This window comes from Rhinichthys klamathensis, unplaced genomic scaffold (genome assembly GCF_029890125.1).
Source record: "Rhinichthys klamathensis goyatoka isolate OS25496 unplaced genomic scaffold, OSU_Roscu_1.1 h1tg000059l_1, whole genome shotgun sequence".
Taxonomy (NCBI): Eukaryota; Metazoa; Chordata; class Actinopteri; order Cypriniformes; family Leuciscidae; genus Rhinichthys; species Rhinichthys klamathensis.
In genome coordinates, this window is record NW_026606604.1 from 6,403,736 (window position 1) to 6,424,172 (window position 20,437).

At 36.5% G+C, this 20,437-nt stretch overlaps 2 protein-coding genes across 2 annotated transcripts; both read right to left on the minus strand.

Annotated features, from left to right (window-relative positions):
- Positions 1–595: 595 nt before the first annotated feature.
- Positions 596–6,146, minus strand: nrros (negative regulator of reactive oxygen species). Its single transcript, XM_056249179.1, has 3 exons — positions 5,939–6,146; positions 3,637–3,757; positions 596–2,772 (listed from the first exon to the last, which is right to left on the minus strand). Exons 2-3 carry the CDS (start codon positions 3,742–3,744, stop codon positions 823–825), a joined length of 2,058 nt encoding a protein of 685 aa, XP_056105154.1. The 5' UTR covers positions 3,745–3,757; positions 5,939–6,146; the 3' UTR covers positions 596–822.
- An 8,372-nt stretch (positions 6,147–14,518) lies between these two features.
- Positions 14,519–19,735, minus strand: fbxo45 (F-box protein 45). The gene is made up of 3 exons (XM_056249180.1): positions 19,108–19,735; positions 18,089–18,445; positions 14,519–15,387 (listed from the first exon to the last, which is right to left on the minus strand). The coding sequence occupies exons 1-3, from the start codon at positions 19,438–19,440 to the stop codon at positions 15,202–15,204; spliced, it is 876 nt and encodes a 291-aa protein (XP_056105155.1). The 5' UTR covers positions 19,441–19,735; the 3' UTR covers positions 14,519–15,201.
- Between the last annotated feature and the right edge of the window lie 702 nt (positions 19,736–20,437).

The following is a 20,437-nucleotide window of genomic DNA, read 5'->3' on the forward strand; positions in this document are numbered from 1 at the left end:
TGTAAGAAAGTGAAAAATATTTTATAATAGTTATCATAGCTAACATCATGTGCATAATGTTTATTTAATTTAGTTATTTAAGAAGAACATTTTTAATATAGAGTCAAAATCAAAATAATGAGAACAAAACTTTCAAATAGCTTTGTATAACTAATAGAAACTAGCTGATACAAGCTTTGACTATAAATATGACCATAACTTGGGTTAAATTCATATTAGTAGTCGTGTATGGTCCTTTTAGAGGCATGTTTTGTGAAAGGTTTATGTATTTAGCACAAGGAAATAATAAAATATTCAATATTCAAGGTAACCATATAAACATTTGATAATTTTCCATTGAAAACCCTATATTGATCATTGATCAACCACTAACAATGTCTGTGGTGTTTCAGCCCTGATTTGAAATGTAACCCTCGCACAACCCTGGTTTTATCAAATAATTTATTCAATATACAAAGCACTAGAAAGGCCAAGGTCATGGGTTCAACTGCCAAGGAACACATATACCAATAAAATGTCTAATGCACTGCAAGCTGTTTTCAATCAATCTTTTGCAAAATGAATAAATGCAAATTTAAAGCATAATTACTTTTCACATTTACAAAACATACAGCAGCCAGACATTTTCATGCATTTTAAATGACGATAAAATGAAATACATTCACATGCTTACAGACCAATATGGCCTAAATCTTTCACAATAATATCACATTTCTCTTTTGTTATGTCCCGTTCTCTGAAAGTAGCGACCTTTAACAGCACATTTGCATGTTAGCCCCTTATTTTACAGAGACATTCATTAGTTTTACAATAGCATGTTTCTCAATAGGGAGACGGCCTCCAGCATCTCTTTTTAATAGCGCGAGGCAACATTCTTGGCCTAAAGGTGAGCATGTAAATGATAGAAATACCCATGATGGAAACACTGACTGTTACAAAGAGAAGGATGTACCACACAACAGACTCCTCATTACTGGTACCACCACAGTGGACGGCGTCCAAAAGGACGATATTGTGACGTCTGTGGTTTAAGTCCAAACAAGTAATCTCGGAGTGATCTACAACATTGATGTCTTTATTCTCCCCGAAGGTCCTGTACCAGTCTAAATGGCAACAGTTGAATGCATTTCCATTCATATAAACAGTGTGCAGTCTTTGAGCTAACATGCTAGCATGTTGGGACTGGATGGTTGTCAACATGTTATCCCTCAAGTCCAGAAGTTTCAGGTTTAATGCCATTAGAGATTCGGGAAGTTCTAGTAGTGAGTTTCTACAGATGTTTAATGACTTCAAATGGCTGTACGTAGAAAAGTCGAAGTTTTGAAGACCGGTATTACCAAGTCCCAAATGCTGTAAAGTGTTTGCGAGACCTTCCAGAGATTCCTGTTTAAGGTGTAGGTCTGGATTGTTGGAAAGTTCTAGATGAGTTAGCGGCGTGCCCTTGAAGGCTGAAGACGGTGTGTTTTGAATGCTACAGCCGGCAAGATAAAGCTGTTTTAGGGAAACCATGTTGGACCACACAACACATCCTGAGGAACTTGTGTAGTTTGGCAAGTAACACATGTCCACTGCGTTGTGACTGAGATCTAGTGTGTGAAGATTTGGTAGACTAGCAAATATCCTAGGTTGAAGGTTCTGAAGGTCATTTGTACTCAGATTCAAATGTGTGAGATTATTTAGCTCACTAACGGAGCGTTGGCTTGCTTTTAGCTCGGTTAACCTGTTTCGGCTCACGTCCAGTTCGTAGAGGGTGTCAGGCAAATCTTCAGACGTCAAACTAAAGGACTGTAAACAGTTACTTCTCAGCCTCAGCCAGTAAAGATGCGGCATCTGTTGAATGAATCCCTGGGGGAAATAGTTAACCTTGTTTTCACTCAGGTCCAGGAGCTCCACTGAAGAAAGATCACCGTGAAGGCTCTCATTCCAGAGCTCCACTGTGATGTTGCTCACATTTTGCCCCAAGTTGTAGTACTCAACCTTAGTCGTCCAGTTTGAAGATGTGTTATTGGCAAAGTGTTGGTAAAAACCAACTCGATTATTGGACAACAACAAAGTTCTTATTCGGTTGAGTGTTGGAAGGAATGGAAAGAACAGCAAATGGTTGTCAGACAGATCCAACGTGTCCAGCTGAAAGGTCTCATTCAGATTCTGATTGGTTATGAACCATTCAATGGAATTGTGGCTGGCGTTTAGGACCAGCAGTTGGGTCATCTCAAAGTTGACCAAACATGGCAAGCAGTTGAAGGCCAGGTTCAACCTCTGGAGTTTTTTCATGTGATCAAATGCTCCACTGATCTCAAACAACAAATTTCTCTCGACGTTCAGCTCCTTAAGCTGATGAAGGCTTCTGAATGTCGACTCATCCAGCCTCATCATGGCATTCCGGGACAAGTATAGAGACTCAAGCGAGGACAGATTCTGTACCAGCACAGACACCATGTCCTCCGAGAGACCATTACCCGAAAGATCAAGCGTCTTTAGTTTGGATAGAGAGCTCAAGGACTTGGCCACCTGCTTGTGTCCATTAAAAAGCTCATTGTCCGCTAAATTGAGGTTTTCTAACAGAGGCAATTCAGAGAAAACGTTCTCTTCCACTGTCATTAGTCGATTGTTGGCACAGCTCAGCATCCGTAGAAGAGGATACCTAGAGAGACAACCATCTTGAAGGTTTAACATCAGGTTCTTGTCTAAGAAGATCTCCTCAATTTGATGTGGTAAATGATCTGGTATGGTGGAGAGCTGACAGCTGTTGCACAGAGCCGTGCTTTGGATCTGGAGATGTGGAGAGAGACAGAAAAGAGAAGTAAAGACTGATTTAGATTCTTCTTAAAAAATGGAAAATAAATAAATAGTAACATGATGATGTGACTCAATATCTCCACTACAGTTCATTGGGCCCATTTGAATCTTTTCACTTGCTAAGCGTATGGAGAACATCAAAAATAGATGAACAAGAAAATTTAGCCCACTTGTGGTTTGCTGATTAGACTTCATAGCCTATACATGGTAAAAATGTTTAGTCAAGTAACCTAAAAATGTCCTTCAAGTGGTAACATCTAAATTCAAGTCAAAAATAATATTTAAAATGTCTAAATCCTCCTGAATACATCAGGTTACAAATAAGCTTAAAAAAGCTTGTTAAAGGGATAGTTCCCCCAAAAATGAATTTTTTGTCATCATTTACTCACCCTCAAGTTGTTCCAAACCTGTATGAGTTTATTTCTTCTGCTAAACACAAAAGAAGATAGTTTGAAGAATGTTGATAACCAGACAGTTGACGGTAGCCATTGACATCCATAGTATTTTTTCCCTACTATGCAAGCCAATGGCTACCATCAACAGTTTGATTACCAACATTCTTCAAAATATATTTTTTTGTGTTTAGCAAAAGAAAGAAACTCATACAGGTTTGGAACAAATTGAGGGTGAGTAAATGATGACAGAATTTCCATTTTTGGGTGAACTATCCCTTAAGGTAACAACTGTAACATACTTTAAGATTAAGCATTATATTTTCAGTTTAGAAACTAATATGTAATATGTTTAAACAATATGGGCATTTCCTTTCCAGCAAATCAATGTGTGCATCAGTGTTCATCTAGGAGTATTTGTTCAGTCTTCCTTTTTCTCACATACCAGTCTGCAGGGGAAGGACTGCGGATGTCCTGAGGCTGAAAGAAGGCCCAACAGTAGCGGCACCACGGCGTGACAGACCACGATGGACAAGCAGTCGAACACCGGCATCTTAACATGATCACTGTGATGAAGGTCAAATAGACTATTAAAGCATCATGACTACAAGAGTCAATTTCATAAGAGACCACAACAGTAAATATTTATCTAAAAATTATTGTATGTACACACAGACACACCACACATACATACATACATACATACATACATACATACATATATATATATATATATATATATATACAGTATATAGCTAAAAGTGATCTTCACTCTTTATTCAAATATTATAAACAAAATATTAAAGGTTTTGAAAGCATATTGTGTAGTTGTGCTTGGAATTTTTTTTTTTCTATTTTTGATAACGGAATGAAACATGGCAAATTGTGCGGACATACGTTTTGGGCAGGCTGTCCTACAAATACATTTTTTAACACATGCAAAAACAAGAAAGAACCAACGAAGTATTAATAACTGATTATGTTATAGTCAATGTATGATTTTTCCTGTGAGCTTTTTGTTTTTCCTATGCTTTTTTTAATAGTAAAATAAACCCTGAAGCAGATTTTGTTTTTACCAAATAGTGTTAAGTGTTTTGTTATATATATATATATATATATATCAAAATATTGGTAAAAAAAATGTGTGTATATATATATATATATATATAATGCTCACCAAGGCAGCATTTATTTGATCAAAAATACAGTAAAACAGTAATATTGTGAATTATTATAGATATTTTAAAAAGTAATTTATTCCTGTAATGGAAAAGCTGATTTTTCAGCATCATTACTCCAGTCTTCAGTGTCATATGACCCTTCAGAAATCATTAATATGCTGATTTACTGCTCAAGAAACATTATTATTAATTGAAAACAGTTGCGCTGCTTAATATGTTTGTGGAAACTGTGATACATTTTTATTTAGGATTCTTTGATGAATAAAAAGATCAAAAGAACAACATTTATTTGAAATAGAAACATTTTGTAATATAAATCTCTTTACTGTCACTTTTGATCACACTCATATATAGGTAAAAGATATTATTATAAAAAAAAAGAGAGAAATTAAGATATGAGACAATAGTCAAAAGCATAACAAGCTTTTACATGGAAAAACTTAGTTGGCTAGACACTTTCTGATCACACCTTACAGTGTCCATGTAGCAGTTTATTAACATGTTCACAAAACAACTATTGTGTTGATCTGCATGCTTGAAATTAAACATTTCCAATGATATTGAATTTAATAAGTTTAAATAACATAATATAATGTTAATCTTAAATCTTTTCAACTCTAAAATTGTTTCTATTAGACACTTTCAAAAAGTATTTAAAAACAAAAAAAAATACTTTGACACCTATGGTCCACATGTGGCACGGACAGCGGAAATTCGTGGCTAAAATCAAATTCCAAATATGTTATAGGTTATTGGTTTACAGATTGGTTAGGTTGCGGACACAGGATCAAAGCCATCAATTGATTTAAAGTGGCCCTAAAAATACTTGGCCACTTGTGTCACACTTAATGCGTGAATGTTACTGCATTAGATATCAAAATATCAAACCAACTGGCATTTATTTAAAAAGAAAGATTTGTTTCAAGCTAATATTTAAGAAATACACACACACACACACACACACACACATACATATAGGCATATACACACACACACATATATATATATATATATATATATATATATATATATATATATATATATAAATTCATTTTTAAATAATATAAAAACCATATGTAACCTACAGTCCAAAATTAAGTCACCACAGTAGTTAATGTCATTATGAACTGTTTACAGGACACCTGTGTGAATGTGACAACTGACTTTATAAATACACTAAAATTACCTTGGAATCATTTTGGTTAAAAGTGCAGATGTCTAAAAGGTCATTTGTATGCCAGTTGGTTTGATATTTTATTATCTAAAATCTTGACCTTTTATGTGTGATCTATGAGACCAAATACTTTTGGAGCCACTGTATGCATCAAAGTTAAGACATAATATCTTCCAAACAGTTGGACTAGACCTGTTCGATGACCACAAAACATGTTAATATTACGCGCTTGAGTAAGATACGAGAGGTCACGCAGGCGACTACTTATAATGAGTGTATAACCTACTGAAAGTCATATAGAAACAAATCGTTAAACAAATTGCTATTAGACATTAAGCCTGTCTGTTTTATATTGACACACACTCTCAGGTGAGTATAATGTGCACACTTACCCCAGCGACCGGGATCGCGCCCTCCGCTCCTGTGTGAAGTTCACAGAAGACCATTACATCGGTTTGCGGAGAGGTTCTGTTGGCTTGGTCTCTTCGGAGATGCAAAGTGCTTGACATCTGCATCTCTGCAGTGTCTTTAGTAATTGCGGAAGCAAGCAAGCAACGGAAACGCAGTCACATGAAGCCAGCCAAGATCATAATTTCACACACACACACACACACACACACACACACACACACACTGCAGGGTCAGAAATGTGCACGTTACATGTAACAATCGACCACATCCCACAACAGTAAAAGTATTTCAGTTTCTGTAGACTAATGGAGCAAAAGGGGGAGCATGAAATAGGCAATATTTAACGGTTCTTACATAAAAAATAACATGCATGATTAAAAAATTATTGAAGAGATAACCATCGCGCTTGATGTGCAAATGCACGTTAAACTAAGATGCACAAACATTTCACCTTATTTCAGTAGACCACAAAACCTACCAAGTGAACACACCCAAAGCACCCACTACTGGTTTCACTCATCAGATACTACTCAGGAGGAAACCACCAAAGCTCACACCCTTCCTGCTAGAAAGACGCAGGGCAGGCCCATCACTTCTGCGAGTTGAAACTGTCGCAGGCATGTTGTTTGTCACAAGTTGTGCTATTGTAAAAACGTGTGAAAATGTTGACACGTGGCACATTGCTTCATTTCCAAATACATCTGCTGATTGCCATCAACCTAAAAGTGATTCGGTGTTTACACTGTTACAGAATGATTTTCATACCTGACCACATCCCATTTTTGTAACTTAGTAGCATAGCGAAAAGAAAGGCGTACGTATTATATCATCTTGCACATCCAGTGACAGTAGCCTAAACATTGTGGTGGTTCTTATTAAAATGTAAAAATATATATATATTTTTAAATCCATCGATTGATCAGTTTTGTACAAGTAGGCTGACTGGTGATCTGGGTGTACGAAATCGTCCGTAGTTTTGTGTTAACTATAAGAAATCTCAATTGCTAAAAAAAATAGCGAGATGTTTTACATTTTAGAAAATATGAGTGAGTGAGCTTGCTCGTGCAGAACTCGCTCTCCACGATGCTAGCTTGTGTGTGGTTCCCGGAATCCCAGACCATCACTAGCGGTTTTTAGTGCAGTTAGGGTGTCGAGTCTTTTTTTAGTGGAGTGCTATATTCCGTTGCTAACATAGGTATAATAGATAAATCAAATATCACATTCAACAGCTCCAGAGACATCGGCGCGCCCGCCATTTTGGAACGGTCAGCGTGTCGTAGCCATAGGTCGTAGCTCACAAGGCCACAACAACACAACATTGCGAGTGGTATTCAGTGACGTTCAGCTTTACCTCTCTGAATTTGTACTTTTAATGGGGTGTTGCAGGGATAGAGTTGTGGGTACAATGGTTAGTTGTAAAACCGCTGAGATTCAAATTCTTCCAGAAGAAATGGTAGGCACTTTTCACAGGTGAGAACGGTTTGTTCTTTAATATATGGGCCATTCCCACAACCAAAAAACGCGTTTATAAAGCATTTAAGTATTACAATGTTGTATGTTTTTACAAAGATCCTTCTATTATCTATTGAATCCCACAATAATATTTAAAATATCAGTATGCTTAAGCAACCTCACGACCAAACACTTTTTTTCTCCAATTAAGCAAACTATTTTGGGTGTTATTCCATAAAATTTGCTGTTCAGAACTGTGCTAGGTAATGTGCTGGTTATCATCTTAGTATGGAGCCAGATCAGACTCATTAATAATTCACGCAAAAAATACGATTCACACATGCGTAGACAATTTCACATGCGTGAAACCTAATTCACGTACACACAAAACAATTCACGTGCGTGGGAAAAAAAAACATATTCACAAAAAGCTATTCACATGCGCAAAATAAAATTATATATTCATAAAATACATTTCACAAATGCAAAACACAATTCGTAGATATACAACTGTGCACAAAAACCTTTGAATGTTTAAAATGTAGGAGTGTGTCCTTGAATTTGATTGTGCAAATCGTACGAATCGCCTTGGATGTGTGTGTGTGTATTTTTGAGACTTTCCTGGCAGCGCTTACTCGTAAAACAGAGCAGTCGTACTCTTCAGCCAATCAGATTTAAGCTCATCAATTGACCAATCAGTATCACGTGAGGGCGGGCCTACCTGCATGTTACGTCATCAGCTTTCGACCAGTTCATGGCTGAGTAGAGGTAAGTGCAGTTAATCGTTCATTTCTGTGTTAACTGAAGTTAGAGATCAATTGAAGCATTAGTTTATGAGCTATTAACTGATGTAAGCAAGTGTTGTTGTAATCAGATGTCCCATATCGTGTCAAAAATGAAGAAGGATGATGCTTGTTTTGTTGTATTTTAGACAGCTAGCTACAATCATCACGCTAATGATTGCAAAACAATCATCTGTGGTCAATACCCACCCTAGCTCTCTCAGCACTGGCCTCATCCAGATTGTTCTTTAAATGGTGAATAGACCTATTTAATGAGCACCCAGTGTTTATTTGCTATTTGTGTATGTTGTTAAATTATTATTAACACTTGTTTCCCTGCATTTTTCAGGATTACTCACCTTTGGTGTGACATCTGGATAGCAGTCACAATTATCTTAATTCATGTTGTTTCTTTATTCTCTTTTATACTTTTGTTTTTATGTCTTAATTGGTAACACTTTACTATAACGTTTCATTAGTTAGCATGAACTAATAATGAACTGCCCGTAAACAGCCTTTAATTATTTTTTGTTAATGTTAATTTCAGCATTTACTAATACTTAATTAAAATCTTGTTAACATTAGTTAATGCACTGTAAAGTAACAATAAACAGCTATATTTTTAACTAACGTTAACAAAGATTATCAAACACCGCAACAAATGTATTGCTCATGGTTAGTTAATATACATTAAGTAATGTTATTGTACCATATTGTAGTGTTACCAATATTCAACATGCATTTCCTTATGTTTTGTGCTGTATTGTCATCTTAAGGTTTTTAAATAAGGTTTTTTATTGTCATCTTAAGGTCTCACAGGACAATATTGTGAAGCTTTAATTTTACTTTGCTTAGTAAAATAGGCAAATCTGATTTTGTGCTGATAAGAAAAAGGTACTTATCATAAAGAGGCAATTAAGATTATGCGACTAAGATGGTAGACTGGGTACAGTTGAGACACTTTTTGCGTTTTGATTTTTCACACAAAAATAGATGCTGAAAAGACGTGAATTTCCACATGATATGCCACATGACATTTCATGAGCTTGTAGACTAAGATATTATCAATCAATATTACTCATAAGTAGTTTATATTTTCCACAATTAGCTCATAAAAATAAGGTGCTTTTTGTCTCAACTTTGTCTCAACTGTACCCATATGTGGTACAGTTGAGACAGTACCATGGTACAGTTGAGACACCCATTTTTAATGATGTAAAGGTAACTAATCGTTCATTGAAAATATAATAAATAAAGACAAATAAAAAAATAACAATTGGGCAACATGTTTGTTTATTCATCCATTCAAATTCATTAATGTTATTTAAATTAGCACTGGTTAAATTTTATAAAACAGAAACAATATATTTTATATATTCATTAATAATACACAGTTTAATTATCACAAATACCAAATTTTTATTTCATTTGCAGCTTATGCTGGCTAATTATGTCATTTAACCTGTTATCATAACACTGAACAACTAAACAGTGTGTTTCCTAATAGAACTCTATCGCGGGGAGCAGTTAAGACAGTTTGTCTCAACCGTACCCTGATGGCCACCTCGCGCATTTCTCTAGATTTTGCAATGACCATGCCTGAAACAATCCCATGAAATATGCCCGTTTTTAGGGCACAGAATAACGTTTGTGATTATACCAGTTACGTTTAACAGTCACATAAGGATAATAAGCTATTCATTGTGGAGTGTGCATGGTAAAGTGAACGTCTTACCTTAAAAAAAAAACTTTTGCCGATATCTTCGGAGCGGAGATGCGTCCATTGATCAAATTTCCCACGATCAAAGAGGACACTAATACGCATGTGCACAGCAAAAATCACAACTTGTGCTGGCTTCGCACGCAAGTTATTTAAGGTGTCTCAACTGTACCTATGTCTCAACTGTACCCAGTCTACCCTACTCAGTAAACTCTATTCAAATACCATCACTTAATTTCCCACGTCCTCTGTCTGCAGCTCTCGTACTATTTTAAAAATCAGGACAAAATCTGATATGTCCTAACAGAGAGGTCTACTGATGACTGGATTGAACACAATTCATTTGTTCACTTTTCACTTGATGTATTGCACTTATATTTATATACTTTAAAAGCAAAGTAGACTCTGACTGGATCTCACAACTCTGGAAGAGATGTATATTTCTCTGTACTGAATGTTCATGATCTTCATATGTAACAGGAACATTAATCATGATCAAGTCATTTTATATATATTTTATTCCCAAAGGATTTCTGAAACGTTAAAATTAATAAAACGTGTACATCAAATTGAACTATGTCTTTGAATCTTTTCATTCTGACAAGAACATTTAATAATGCATGCATAGCAGGGCTGTATTCCTAAAGCGTGTACATATAGTCTGCAGGAGACAAATGAATACAGTAACAATGCATCACTTTCAACCTCTTGTTGAAACAACTGTCAAAATGGTTGGCTTGCAACAGGACTGTTTTCAAAGATTTACAGTAGGAATGGTAAGATCACAGTACTGGTTGTCTGCAACTTCATTCTTCATCTGTCTCGGAAATCTGAAACAATAAAACGACATAATATATGATGCTTAAAACAAAACATGTCTCCTATATATGCACGTCATTACATACATTATCATCAGTTGAATGTGTGGTGGACAGAACATGAAAATCCATCAATACTGAAAATAAATGTTTATGTTCACGTGGACTAAACGGCAGTTAATAAACTATTGCATCAACTGATCTCAAGCTTCTTTAACTTCAGTTAACATAGAAATGAACGAGTAACTGCACTTACCTCTGCTCTCAGCCATTAGTTACTAGTCGAAAGCTGATGACGTAACATGCGGATAGGCCCGCCCTCATGTGATACTGATTGGTCGATTGATGAGCTTAAATCTGATTGGCTGAAGAGTACGACTGCTCTGTTTTAAGAGTAAGCGCTGCCAGGAAAGTCTCAAAAATACACACACACACACACATCCAAGGCGATTCGTACGTGAATGACGATTTGCACATTCAAATTTAAGGACACACTCGTACATTTTAAACATTCAAAGGTTTTTGTGCACAGTTGTATATCTACGAATTGTGTTTTGCATTTGTGAAATGTATTTTATGAATACATAATTTTATTTTGCGCATGTGAATTGCTTTTTGTGAATGTTTTTTTTTTTTTCACGCACGTGATTTTTTTTTGTGTGTACGTGAATTAGGTTTCACGCATGTGAAATTGTCTACGCATGTGTGAATCGTATTTTTTGCGTGAATTATTAATGAGTCTGATCTGGCTCCATATCTTTGAACTAGGTTAAAAGGTATTGTCACCACGAGACATGTGGTGAAGTTTCGGTTGTGACATCATGGTTTTTTGAGTGTTGTAGCGATTATTTTTGAGAAAGTAGTGATTCTTTTTAGGAAATGTAGCGATTCTTTTATGAATTATTTTTAGTTAAGGGATTCTTTTCAGGAAAAGTAGCTATTCTTTTTAAGAAACTATCGATTCTTTTTGAAAAAGTAGCTATTCTTTTTGTTAAAAGAAGCTATTCTTTTTGTTAAAAGTAGCGATTGATTTTAGGAAAAGTATAGATTCGTTTTAGGAAAAGAAGCGATTAGCTTTGAGAAAGTAGCGATTCTTTTTAAAAAAGTAGCAATTGTTTTTGAAAAAGTATCAATTCTTTTTGAAAAAGTAGCGATTCATTTTATAAAAAGTAGCGATTCATTTGATAAAAAGTAGCGATTATATTTGAAAAAGTAGCCTAGCGGTTCTTTTTGGGAAAAGTATCGATTCTTGTTAAGAAAAGTAGCGATTCTTAAAAAAAAAGTAGCGTTTCATTTTAAGAATAGTAGCGATTCTTTTTTTTAAAGGTATCGATTCATTTTAGAAAAGAAGCGATTCATTTTGGAAAAGAAGCGATTCTTTTTAAGAAAGTAGCTATTCATTTTTGGAAAAGTAGCGATTCATTTGGGGAAAGTATAGATTCTTTTTAAGAAAAGTAGCGATTCTTTTAAAAAAAGTAGCGAGTCATTTTAAGAAAAGTTGAGGTTCTTTTAGGAAAAGTAGCAATTCATTTTGGAAAAGTATCGATTCTTTTTAAGAAAAGTATCGATTCTTTTTAAGAAAAGTTTCATTTTAAGAAAAGTAGGGATTCTTTTTTTTAAAAGGTATCGATTCATTTGGGAAAAGTAGTGATTATTTTTAAGAAAGTAGCTATTCATTTTAACAAAAGAAGCGATTCATTTTGGAAAAGAAGCGATTCTTTTTAAGAAAGTAGCGATTCATTTTAAGAAAAGTATCAATTCTGCGCAATTGTGTCGGTCTATGTATATCTATGGTTGCAAAGGTATTCTTAGTAATTGTTGGGGTTGCTATGCAGTTACTATTGTCAAATTGCTTTTAGTGCAATGCTTTGCAGTTGCTAAGCTACTTTTAGTGTGTTGCTATGCCTTTACTAGGGTGCTGAGTCGTTTTACTCAGTGCTATGCAGCTGCTAAAATGTGTTCTTGTTTTTAAGTGCGTTGCTATGCAGTTGCTAGGGTAATCGGAGTAATTTTTAGTGGGTTTCCAAGCAGTTGCTAGGGTGTTCACTATGCAAATGCTAAGGTGTTCTTAGTAGTTTTAGTGTGTTGAAATGCATTTGCTAGGGTGTCAAATGCAGTGCTATGCAGTTGCTAAGCAAATTGTTATAATTAATCCGATCGTGGTATTTCGGGGGTTTCTAATTGTTGAGGGGGCAGGGTGGCCAGGTCTGCACAACAAAACTAGCCCAAACCTAGCCCAATGTGAATATGGGGGACCGCAGACTTGGCAACCCTTATTATTGGGAGATACAATCGGTCCGTGGCTCGACCATTGGAGAAAGCGTAATGGCCAACTTGGATCACATTACTGCCACGTAATTGAATTTCATTCAGAGTTGTGCGACAGTTTGCGGATACCATAGGGCCAGGCTGTGTCCGAAATGGCTCCTATACCCTTAAATAGGGCACTATTTGATAGGACAGCCATTTGTAGTGGTGTCCCAAACCATAGTAGATGTAATCAAGTGCACCAATTCAATCACACAATGGACCTCAATAACGAGCGTACAACCGATGTCCACTCAACGTTTAGAGAACACCTATAATGCATTGTGAGAGTCGCGCCAAATGAATTCCCGTGTCTCGTGAGAAGATGGCGCCCGCAGATGAATCATATCATACTGGTATAAATTCCGTTTCAATTGATTATTTAATTGGTCCATGACAGTTCAAGGTACATTTTTCCATACTGGAGCTGCCAAATGATTATTAAACAGCAGGCACAAACTATTTAAAGCTGGAGCACTTCCGGTCCGAATTCACTTACTCGTTTTCATTCACTCCTTCAAGTGGACTATATAAGTGGAGTAATAGGGAATAGTGAATGAGGGTATAGGGGGCGATTTCCAACACAGCCAGAGAAATGAATGAGAAGTGCTGTCTCGCAATGGTCTGACTTTTATAAAAAAGGCACTTTTTTCAGTGTACACTAAAAATAGATCAACCTTAAACCAATGCTTTAGAGCAAATATGTTGAAGATTAGCCGATAGGCTGTCAATTCATTAAATGTTAAGCCGTTTTCCCACAAAAGCAGTTTATTCAGCGTAGTGAAGCCTCTCCTCCATGGACATCGATTAAAAAAAAGGCATCTGGTCTCCTTCCCTGCATACCATGCTAACATTTTTGCTATCCTTGTAGGCTTGTCTTCAAGTGGCTTTGATTAAAATAAGAAAAATCTCTCTCTCTCTTTTTAGCTGTTAGGTGAGGCCATCTTGTGGTTGAGATCCACTGTTCTATGATATTTTGGTCCCTTGATATGGCTTGGGATTAAAAAAAAAATGATTGCCTGTTTTATTGTCCACCTGCTACAATAATAATTATGACAGCTTAGAAAATGATTAGCACACCTGCACTATTTGAGGTATCATTCATGTTCATAGTGCAAACAGTGGATGATGTGTACAAACCAAAGTTTAAGACTACAAAATCCTGACTTTAATTCTGAGCAATAATTATAGTTAGTGGTTAACAACACTACTTACAAACCACTGATACAATTAAACAAAGAATGAAATTGTCCTTTCCTTCCATTTTAGACCGATTGCAATATACAAAATTAACATTGTTATAGAAAAAAAAACTGATGTGACTGACTGTAAACTGTTGTTTGGCCTTGTCTAGGAACTCATGATGAAGGATGCCACCTTGTGGTGAAAAGAGAACAACTATGGGCTCTTAATCGATTGCTAGATACAAACATTAATATACCACCAGATCAATCATGTAACAACAAAACAGTCTGAGATACATTCACAGTCTGGCACAATTTAGAGTTTATTTGCAGTCTCCATAACCTTGGTTATAGCAAAGATGGACCTTAATAAATAAATACTATACACTTATACATCACAGTTAAGATGTACAGTAACAAACGGAATAACGACATACTACCTTTGCCTGTCTTTAAAAATAATAATAAAAAAACTGAGGAAGAGACTGGTATACTGCATGCAGATAACTGCTCTGGAAAAAACAGAACGGTAAGATATTGGTACGTCGTTTTGGCATGTTTACTTCATGTTATTTACCTACACGTAAATTTGCTTTTTTAAGTGAAAGCTTGAGCCGTCCTTGTACTCATACAGTAGCTTCTCATTCCATGCGTGTGTAAAATGTTTGTAATGAATTATAAAACTTTGTCACTTGTCTCTTCTATTTTGGCTTATTTTTTTTAACCTATTTCATAAAATAGAACAGCTGCTCCCTGTGCAATTTCATAAATTAGATTAAAACCAGGTTTTAAAAAAATGTCCCAGGTCTTAAAAAAGGATTAAAAACAAATAGATGTTCAGCTGAAATCCGCAGATGTGTGTTGGACATCCTCACCATCAACAAGCCCCGCCACCAACCACAAATTTTCCTCTTTTTTTTTAGTGACAAGCAGCAGTTCCCATGGTGCTCTCCGGTTGTAATAGTGGCACTGAGATCCTACTCATCCATCCAGGGGTCTTCCCAGATACACCATAGTCACTTCAGTGTTCCCATAGACGGCAGAAACAGCTGGAAAGAGGCATGTTTTGGGCAGCCCCCGGAAAGCCACTCCAAGGAACTCAAACCCTCGCTCAAAGGCTAGTGTCTTATCATCCATGTCTAGGATTACACGTATTCTCTCCCCTATCTGGAAAATAAATACAAACATATTATAGAAAATTGACAATTCTTATTTCTAGTATTTGCAATATTTATTATAAATCATTTATCAGTGCACATCATTATTTAATTTTTTTAAATTAATGTGCCGTCATAATCTTTAGTCAATATAACTTCCCCTCCCTCTCAGGGACATCTCTTCTTTGTTGATGTTTACTGGCGTGAGGGCGGGACAACCTGTCACTCACATGAGATCGACCAATAGCAAACCACAATGATCCAAAGACCAAATCAATTCCCCATGGACAAAATCAAGTCCTGCCCTTCTTGTTCAGAAGCCTTTTCACTTATACGGAAGACTCGTAACTTCCGTTTCATGCTGACTTTTCAAGGAAAGGTTCAAGCTAAAATTACAAACTGACTAGTGATGCATGATATATCAGCCAACAATTTTTTACCAATATATTAAAGCCGATAAATAATGGATTATTTCCTTCAGCTGAGACACTTCAGATGACACTGTTCGCCATGATGGTTTTGAATTGTGGATTGAAATTTGGATTTATATTTATCCGCAAATAGAAAGAATTATCGGTTATCGGTATTGACCAAAATGTTCATATATCGGTGCATCCCTAAAACTGACATTAGTTATGCTGGGTACACACCAAAGGGCCAATTTCCCCCCTTCCGACAATCCTAGCTATGTCCCGATTATCTTGATGGTTCTACAGATTATCTTATCAGATATTGCCTGGGTGTGTTAAGAGTGTCCGAACCTGCTCGGAAGAACGTCGGAGCCGCCCCGATCGCGAATCGTAAATCCTGATGTCTGGGGGGGAACCCCGAGGACAAACGCGCCCACTCTGGAGATTATCACATGAAACGAAACAATATCCAATCAGAAAGCGAGATGATGGTAGACGGAAGCATAACAAACGCAGTCATGGCGCAGTACAAAGTGAAATTGATGTGGACAGCAGAGATGGAGGATCAGCTTGTTGATTTGTGGCTCAGAAAATGTAATTAGCTCAGTATAAAAACCATTCCATATAAGGATAGGTGTACCAGTACACATGATGTGTGTGTGTGTGTGTGTGTGAGAGAGAGAGGGAAAATTAACCATGGTTTTATTATAGGCGTATTGAACATTTGTATAACCAAATAAATACTATAGTTAGAATTTATTTTTTAGCGAAACTATGGTTAATTTGTGGTTATCATGGTTTAACTACAATATCCATGTTTTAGTTTTTATTTGTAGTAAAACCATGGTACATTTTTGAAAGGGGAGAGAGACAGGGCCAGCGTGTGTGCATTACCACAACCTTTATCTGAGAAGTTCACTAAATTCCCGCCATCTCCACGACTTCACCCAAACCCTTTTCTCTTTTTTCCCCGTGAATTTTCTGTGAAAATCATTCCTAACACTATCATCGCAATTTTTTCTTGCATATCGTCCGCCATACTTATTCTGAAGTCTCGCAAGATTTCCTGTGTTTACAGTCGAGACTCTGGTTGAAAATCTATTCGTGTGTGGTGTGCTGTCTTTGTCACATCATGGCACACCACACACTATAGGAGCAAAACGGTTAAATCTAGGATTTTTTGTCCTCGTTTGTGGTCTATCACATTTTGAAAATATTATAAGATGTCAAAAATCTTTTGGTGTGTACCCAGAATTACTCTCCCTCTTGTTGTTCCAAACCTGCATGCTGTTATGTTTGCCATCAAAAACACAAAAGAATATATAATATTTTGAAGAATCTTCACACTGTTTTTCCCCCCAAACAAGACTGTCAAGCACAAAAAACAAAACAAAAAAACTTAAAAACATAAAAGTTGTCTGTATGACTTGTGCTGTATTCTGTCTTATTCTGTCAGCAATACAATAGCTTTGTACAAGCAACATTAGATTTTTTTAGAGTTTTGGCAGAGATTTTAAGTGAATATTGACTTAAGTTACAACCTGCTCCTCAAAAGCAACTTCAGAAGACTTGGAAAATAGCACACAAGTCATATTCCAACTGCTTTTAGGTTGTTTCTTTTTTGTTGTTTTTGGAGCTCGACACTGACAGCTGTGGTCACTGTAGATGTATGAACTGCACAATGATTCTTCAAAATTTCTTTTTTTCACAGGAAATATAACCACAAAAATAACAGGTTTAGAAGATGAGAGTGAGAAAACAATGACAAAATAAATTCTTTTTTGAGGTACATAATTTCTCTAAATGAACAGTTCCCCCCAAAATGGAAATTCTGTCATAATTTATTCAACTTCATGTCATTCCACTCATTTAGCTTTCTTTCCTCAGGTAAAACACTAAATAAGATACATGAAGCTGTTGTCCATATTGTGAAAGCCAACGACCTTCAATAAACCAAAAACAACAAAAGGTAGAGTAAAGCTAATTCATAGATATACATATGTACTCTGAAGTGCACTTTTTCTTTGCAATTTTCAGTATACACAATACTTATTCTATATATTGTTTATACTACAAAATTGCATAGAATAGTGTATAAGTATGTGAATTGGGATGCACCTACATCAAACATGGCAACACAAACCTAAAACACATCTTGAGTGTTTCGCAGTAGAAAGAGTCATACGGTGTTAAACGACATGAAGGTGAGTAAATGACAGAATTTCCATTTTTAGGTGAACTATCCCTTTAAGTTTGGAAAAGCATGATTTTTATATATAGTACATTCTCAAGCTCCACTACCTGGTATTTTGGTGCGTTGTTGCACTGGGGGAAGTTGCCGTTGACCTCTCCATTGTGAAGCAGGTTATTGTCTACTAGATTCCAACCCCAGCTCTGGTCATCGCTGCCTAGAAGTGCCACATAGCCCTGGCACTGCATGGGAGCCCTCTTGGTCGCGATGCCGATCACCGCCACCGTGCCAAGAGGACCCTCCCACCAGATCTCCCAGGCATGCCGGCCCTCCGAGAAGCCGATCTTCCCACGGGCACCGTCAGTGCTTTGGGCGATGGGGTTACGGTGCAGAGTAAACCCGTTTTTCTTTATATATACATTCCTGGAGCAGTCATGGGAACTCAGCGCATGCTGGAATGACTTTAGCTGAGGATAAAAGAAAGAAAGTTACTCCAAACTTTGTCCAATACAATTTTCTCTAGAATGAGACGGTAATACAATGGTAATTCTCTCTATATTTAATTTCTATTAATTATGATAGTATGATATGTTTAAAAAACTATAGTATGGTTTATTTAGTGGTTTTATGCCACATCAGTATTTATTTTCATTGCAAGAACAGGGTAAAATATGTTACAAATAGGTAAATAGATTAATAAATATATTTGGCAGTATCATGTCCAAAACACAATGCTGGTACCATGCTTTTTGGTGATGAGAAGTCTTAGATTTGATACGACCATTTTTCTGCATGCATCCATCATTTGCATGCAACCTATTGATGTGACTGTATTTGGGTCCAATATTTACAAATGACGTCATACATTTGCACCGTTCTGACGGTCACCTACAAACATAACTGTATTCAAGAAATACGAAATGAAAAATGAAAGTTTATCGGTATTATTTGAAAAATAAAAGCAAAAAATACAAAATTATCATGTAATAAGCAAATACTAGTTTATTTAATAAAAGTACCATTTTAGAAAATGCATGCATGATGCATGATCATACGCATTACAGTGTCGATTATATAAATGAAAATAAATGAATAGCATATTAACATGAATTACTTTGAACAATCTTACTTTTCCTTTATATGAAGTCAGGTTGCAGAGGACATCAGAGCGCAGCGCTTCTTCACTGAGCAAGCGGGCGCACAGACTTCGCCACACCTCGCTGTTTTCATCCGCCAGACAGTTGTACCAGTGCCAGCAAACGAGCGAGCAGTTCATGAGATCCGGCAGCTCCAGATAGGAGAACATGTGCTCGAGAACTCGGCTGGGTAACCGGCCCGCGATGCTCGATCCTCCGCTTAATAATGCGGCAGAACCGGCGCCCGACGAGGAGGAGCAGCAGCCCGCGGCGGCAGAGCCCAGCCCCGCAGACTGCGCCCCTCCACCGGCCCCTGCGACAGACATGTCAAACTCCTCCGCTGAAAGCAACCGTTATTACAACCGCTACGCTGGATTCAACAGCGGGTCAGAACCCCACCGCGGTCCCGTGAAGCACGTTTGCCTGACACATCTCCCGGTGTTATTGCTGTTGCGGCCAAATGGATCAAAATCTAAGCTATGTGACTATTGTAAAGGTCCTGGACGGCGTGCGGTCAACAAATCCTAGCTCAATAATCAGGATGGATTGTCCGAAAGTATATCGTTTGATTTAGTTACTTTATATATTAACAATAATGATCCAAGTATCGTACATAACACGTTGTAATGCTACTCTTTCTGTTTCTGTTTCATGAACGAATCATTCTTGCGAGTAAGATCTTTTCAGTGGATTGATTGAACTGGTCCACGAAACCATCCTTTTTGATGAGCCGAGAACAGATGAGTGAACCGTTTGGAGTAAACCGAATCTTTTGATTAATGGAGCGAAATGTATAAAATGTTCTAAGATAAATGTGTATGTTTTATGACGTTAAGGTGATTGTTTTACTATGGCATTATATTCAAATTATATTTAGGTCCTAAATAATAGTTTAATTGTTTCTAACCGGTTCTTTGAACTGAACTGAACGAACCGATTCGCGGAAATGAATATACCTTCTCCATTTTATGTTTCACACTTCTTGAAGGACCTTGCAATTGACTAGATTACGTATATAGGGGAGGGGAAATAAAATGTTACGGGAAAGACAACTAGAGGGCGCCGTTTAGTTTACAATTCTTTATGGGCTCAAAATAAATATAACCTAAAATGTACACTTTTGACACGTAAATAAAAATAAAGTGCATTATTAATAGGCTGAATTTATATGGCTGAATATTTAAAATCATAAATGAATAAAATAGAGTTTAAAGGGATAGTTCACCCAACAATTCTCTTGAACTTTTGTGTTCAACAGAAGAAAGAAACTCATGTTCGGAACAACTTGAGGGTGATTGATGACACAATTTTCATTTTTGGGTG

What these genes read in the sequence shown, in the direction of transcription:
- nrros (XM_056249179.1), bottom strand. Translation starts at nt 3,744, where the DNA reads ATGCCGGTGTTCGACTGCTTGTCCATCGTGGTCTGTCACGCCGTGGTG. An exon ending in AGTCCTTCCCCTGCAGACTG is followed by an intron (nt 2,773 to 3,636) that starts GTATGTGAGAAA and finishes CCACATCTCCAG; the next exon opens with ATCCAAAGCACGGCTCTGTG.
- fbxo45 (XM_056249180.1), bottom strand. Translation starts at nt 19,440, where the DNA reads ATGTCTGTCGCAGGGGCCGGTGGAGGGGCGCAGTCTGCGGGGCTGGGC. An exon ending in TGACTTCATATAAAGGAAAA is followed by an intron (nt 18,446 to 19,107) that starts GTAAGATTGTTC and finishes TTTTATCCTCAG; the next exon opens with CTAAAGTCATTCCAGCATGC. An exon ending in ACAACGCACCAAAATACCAG is followed by an intron (nt 15,388 to 18,088) that starts GTAGTGGAGCTT and finishes TTTATTTTCCAG; the next exon opens with ATAGGGGAGAGAATACGTGT.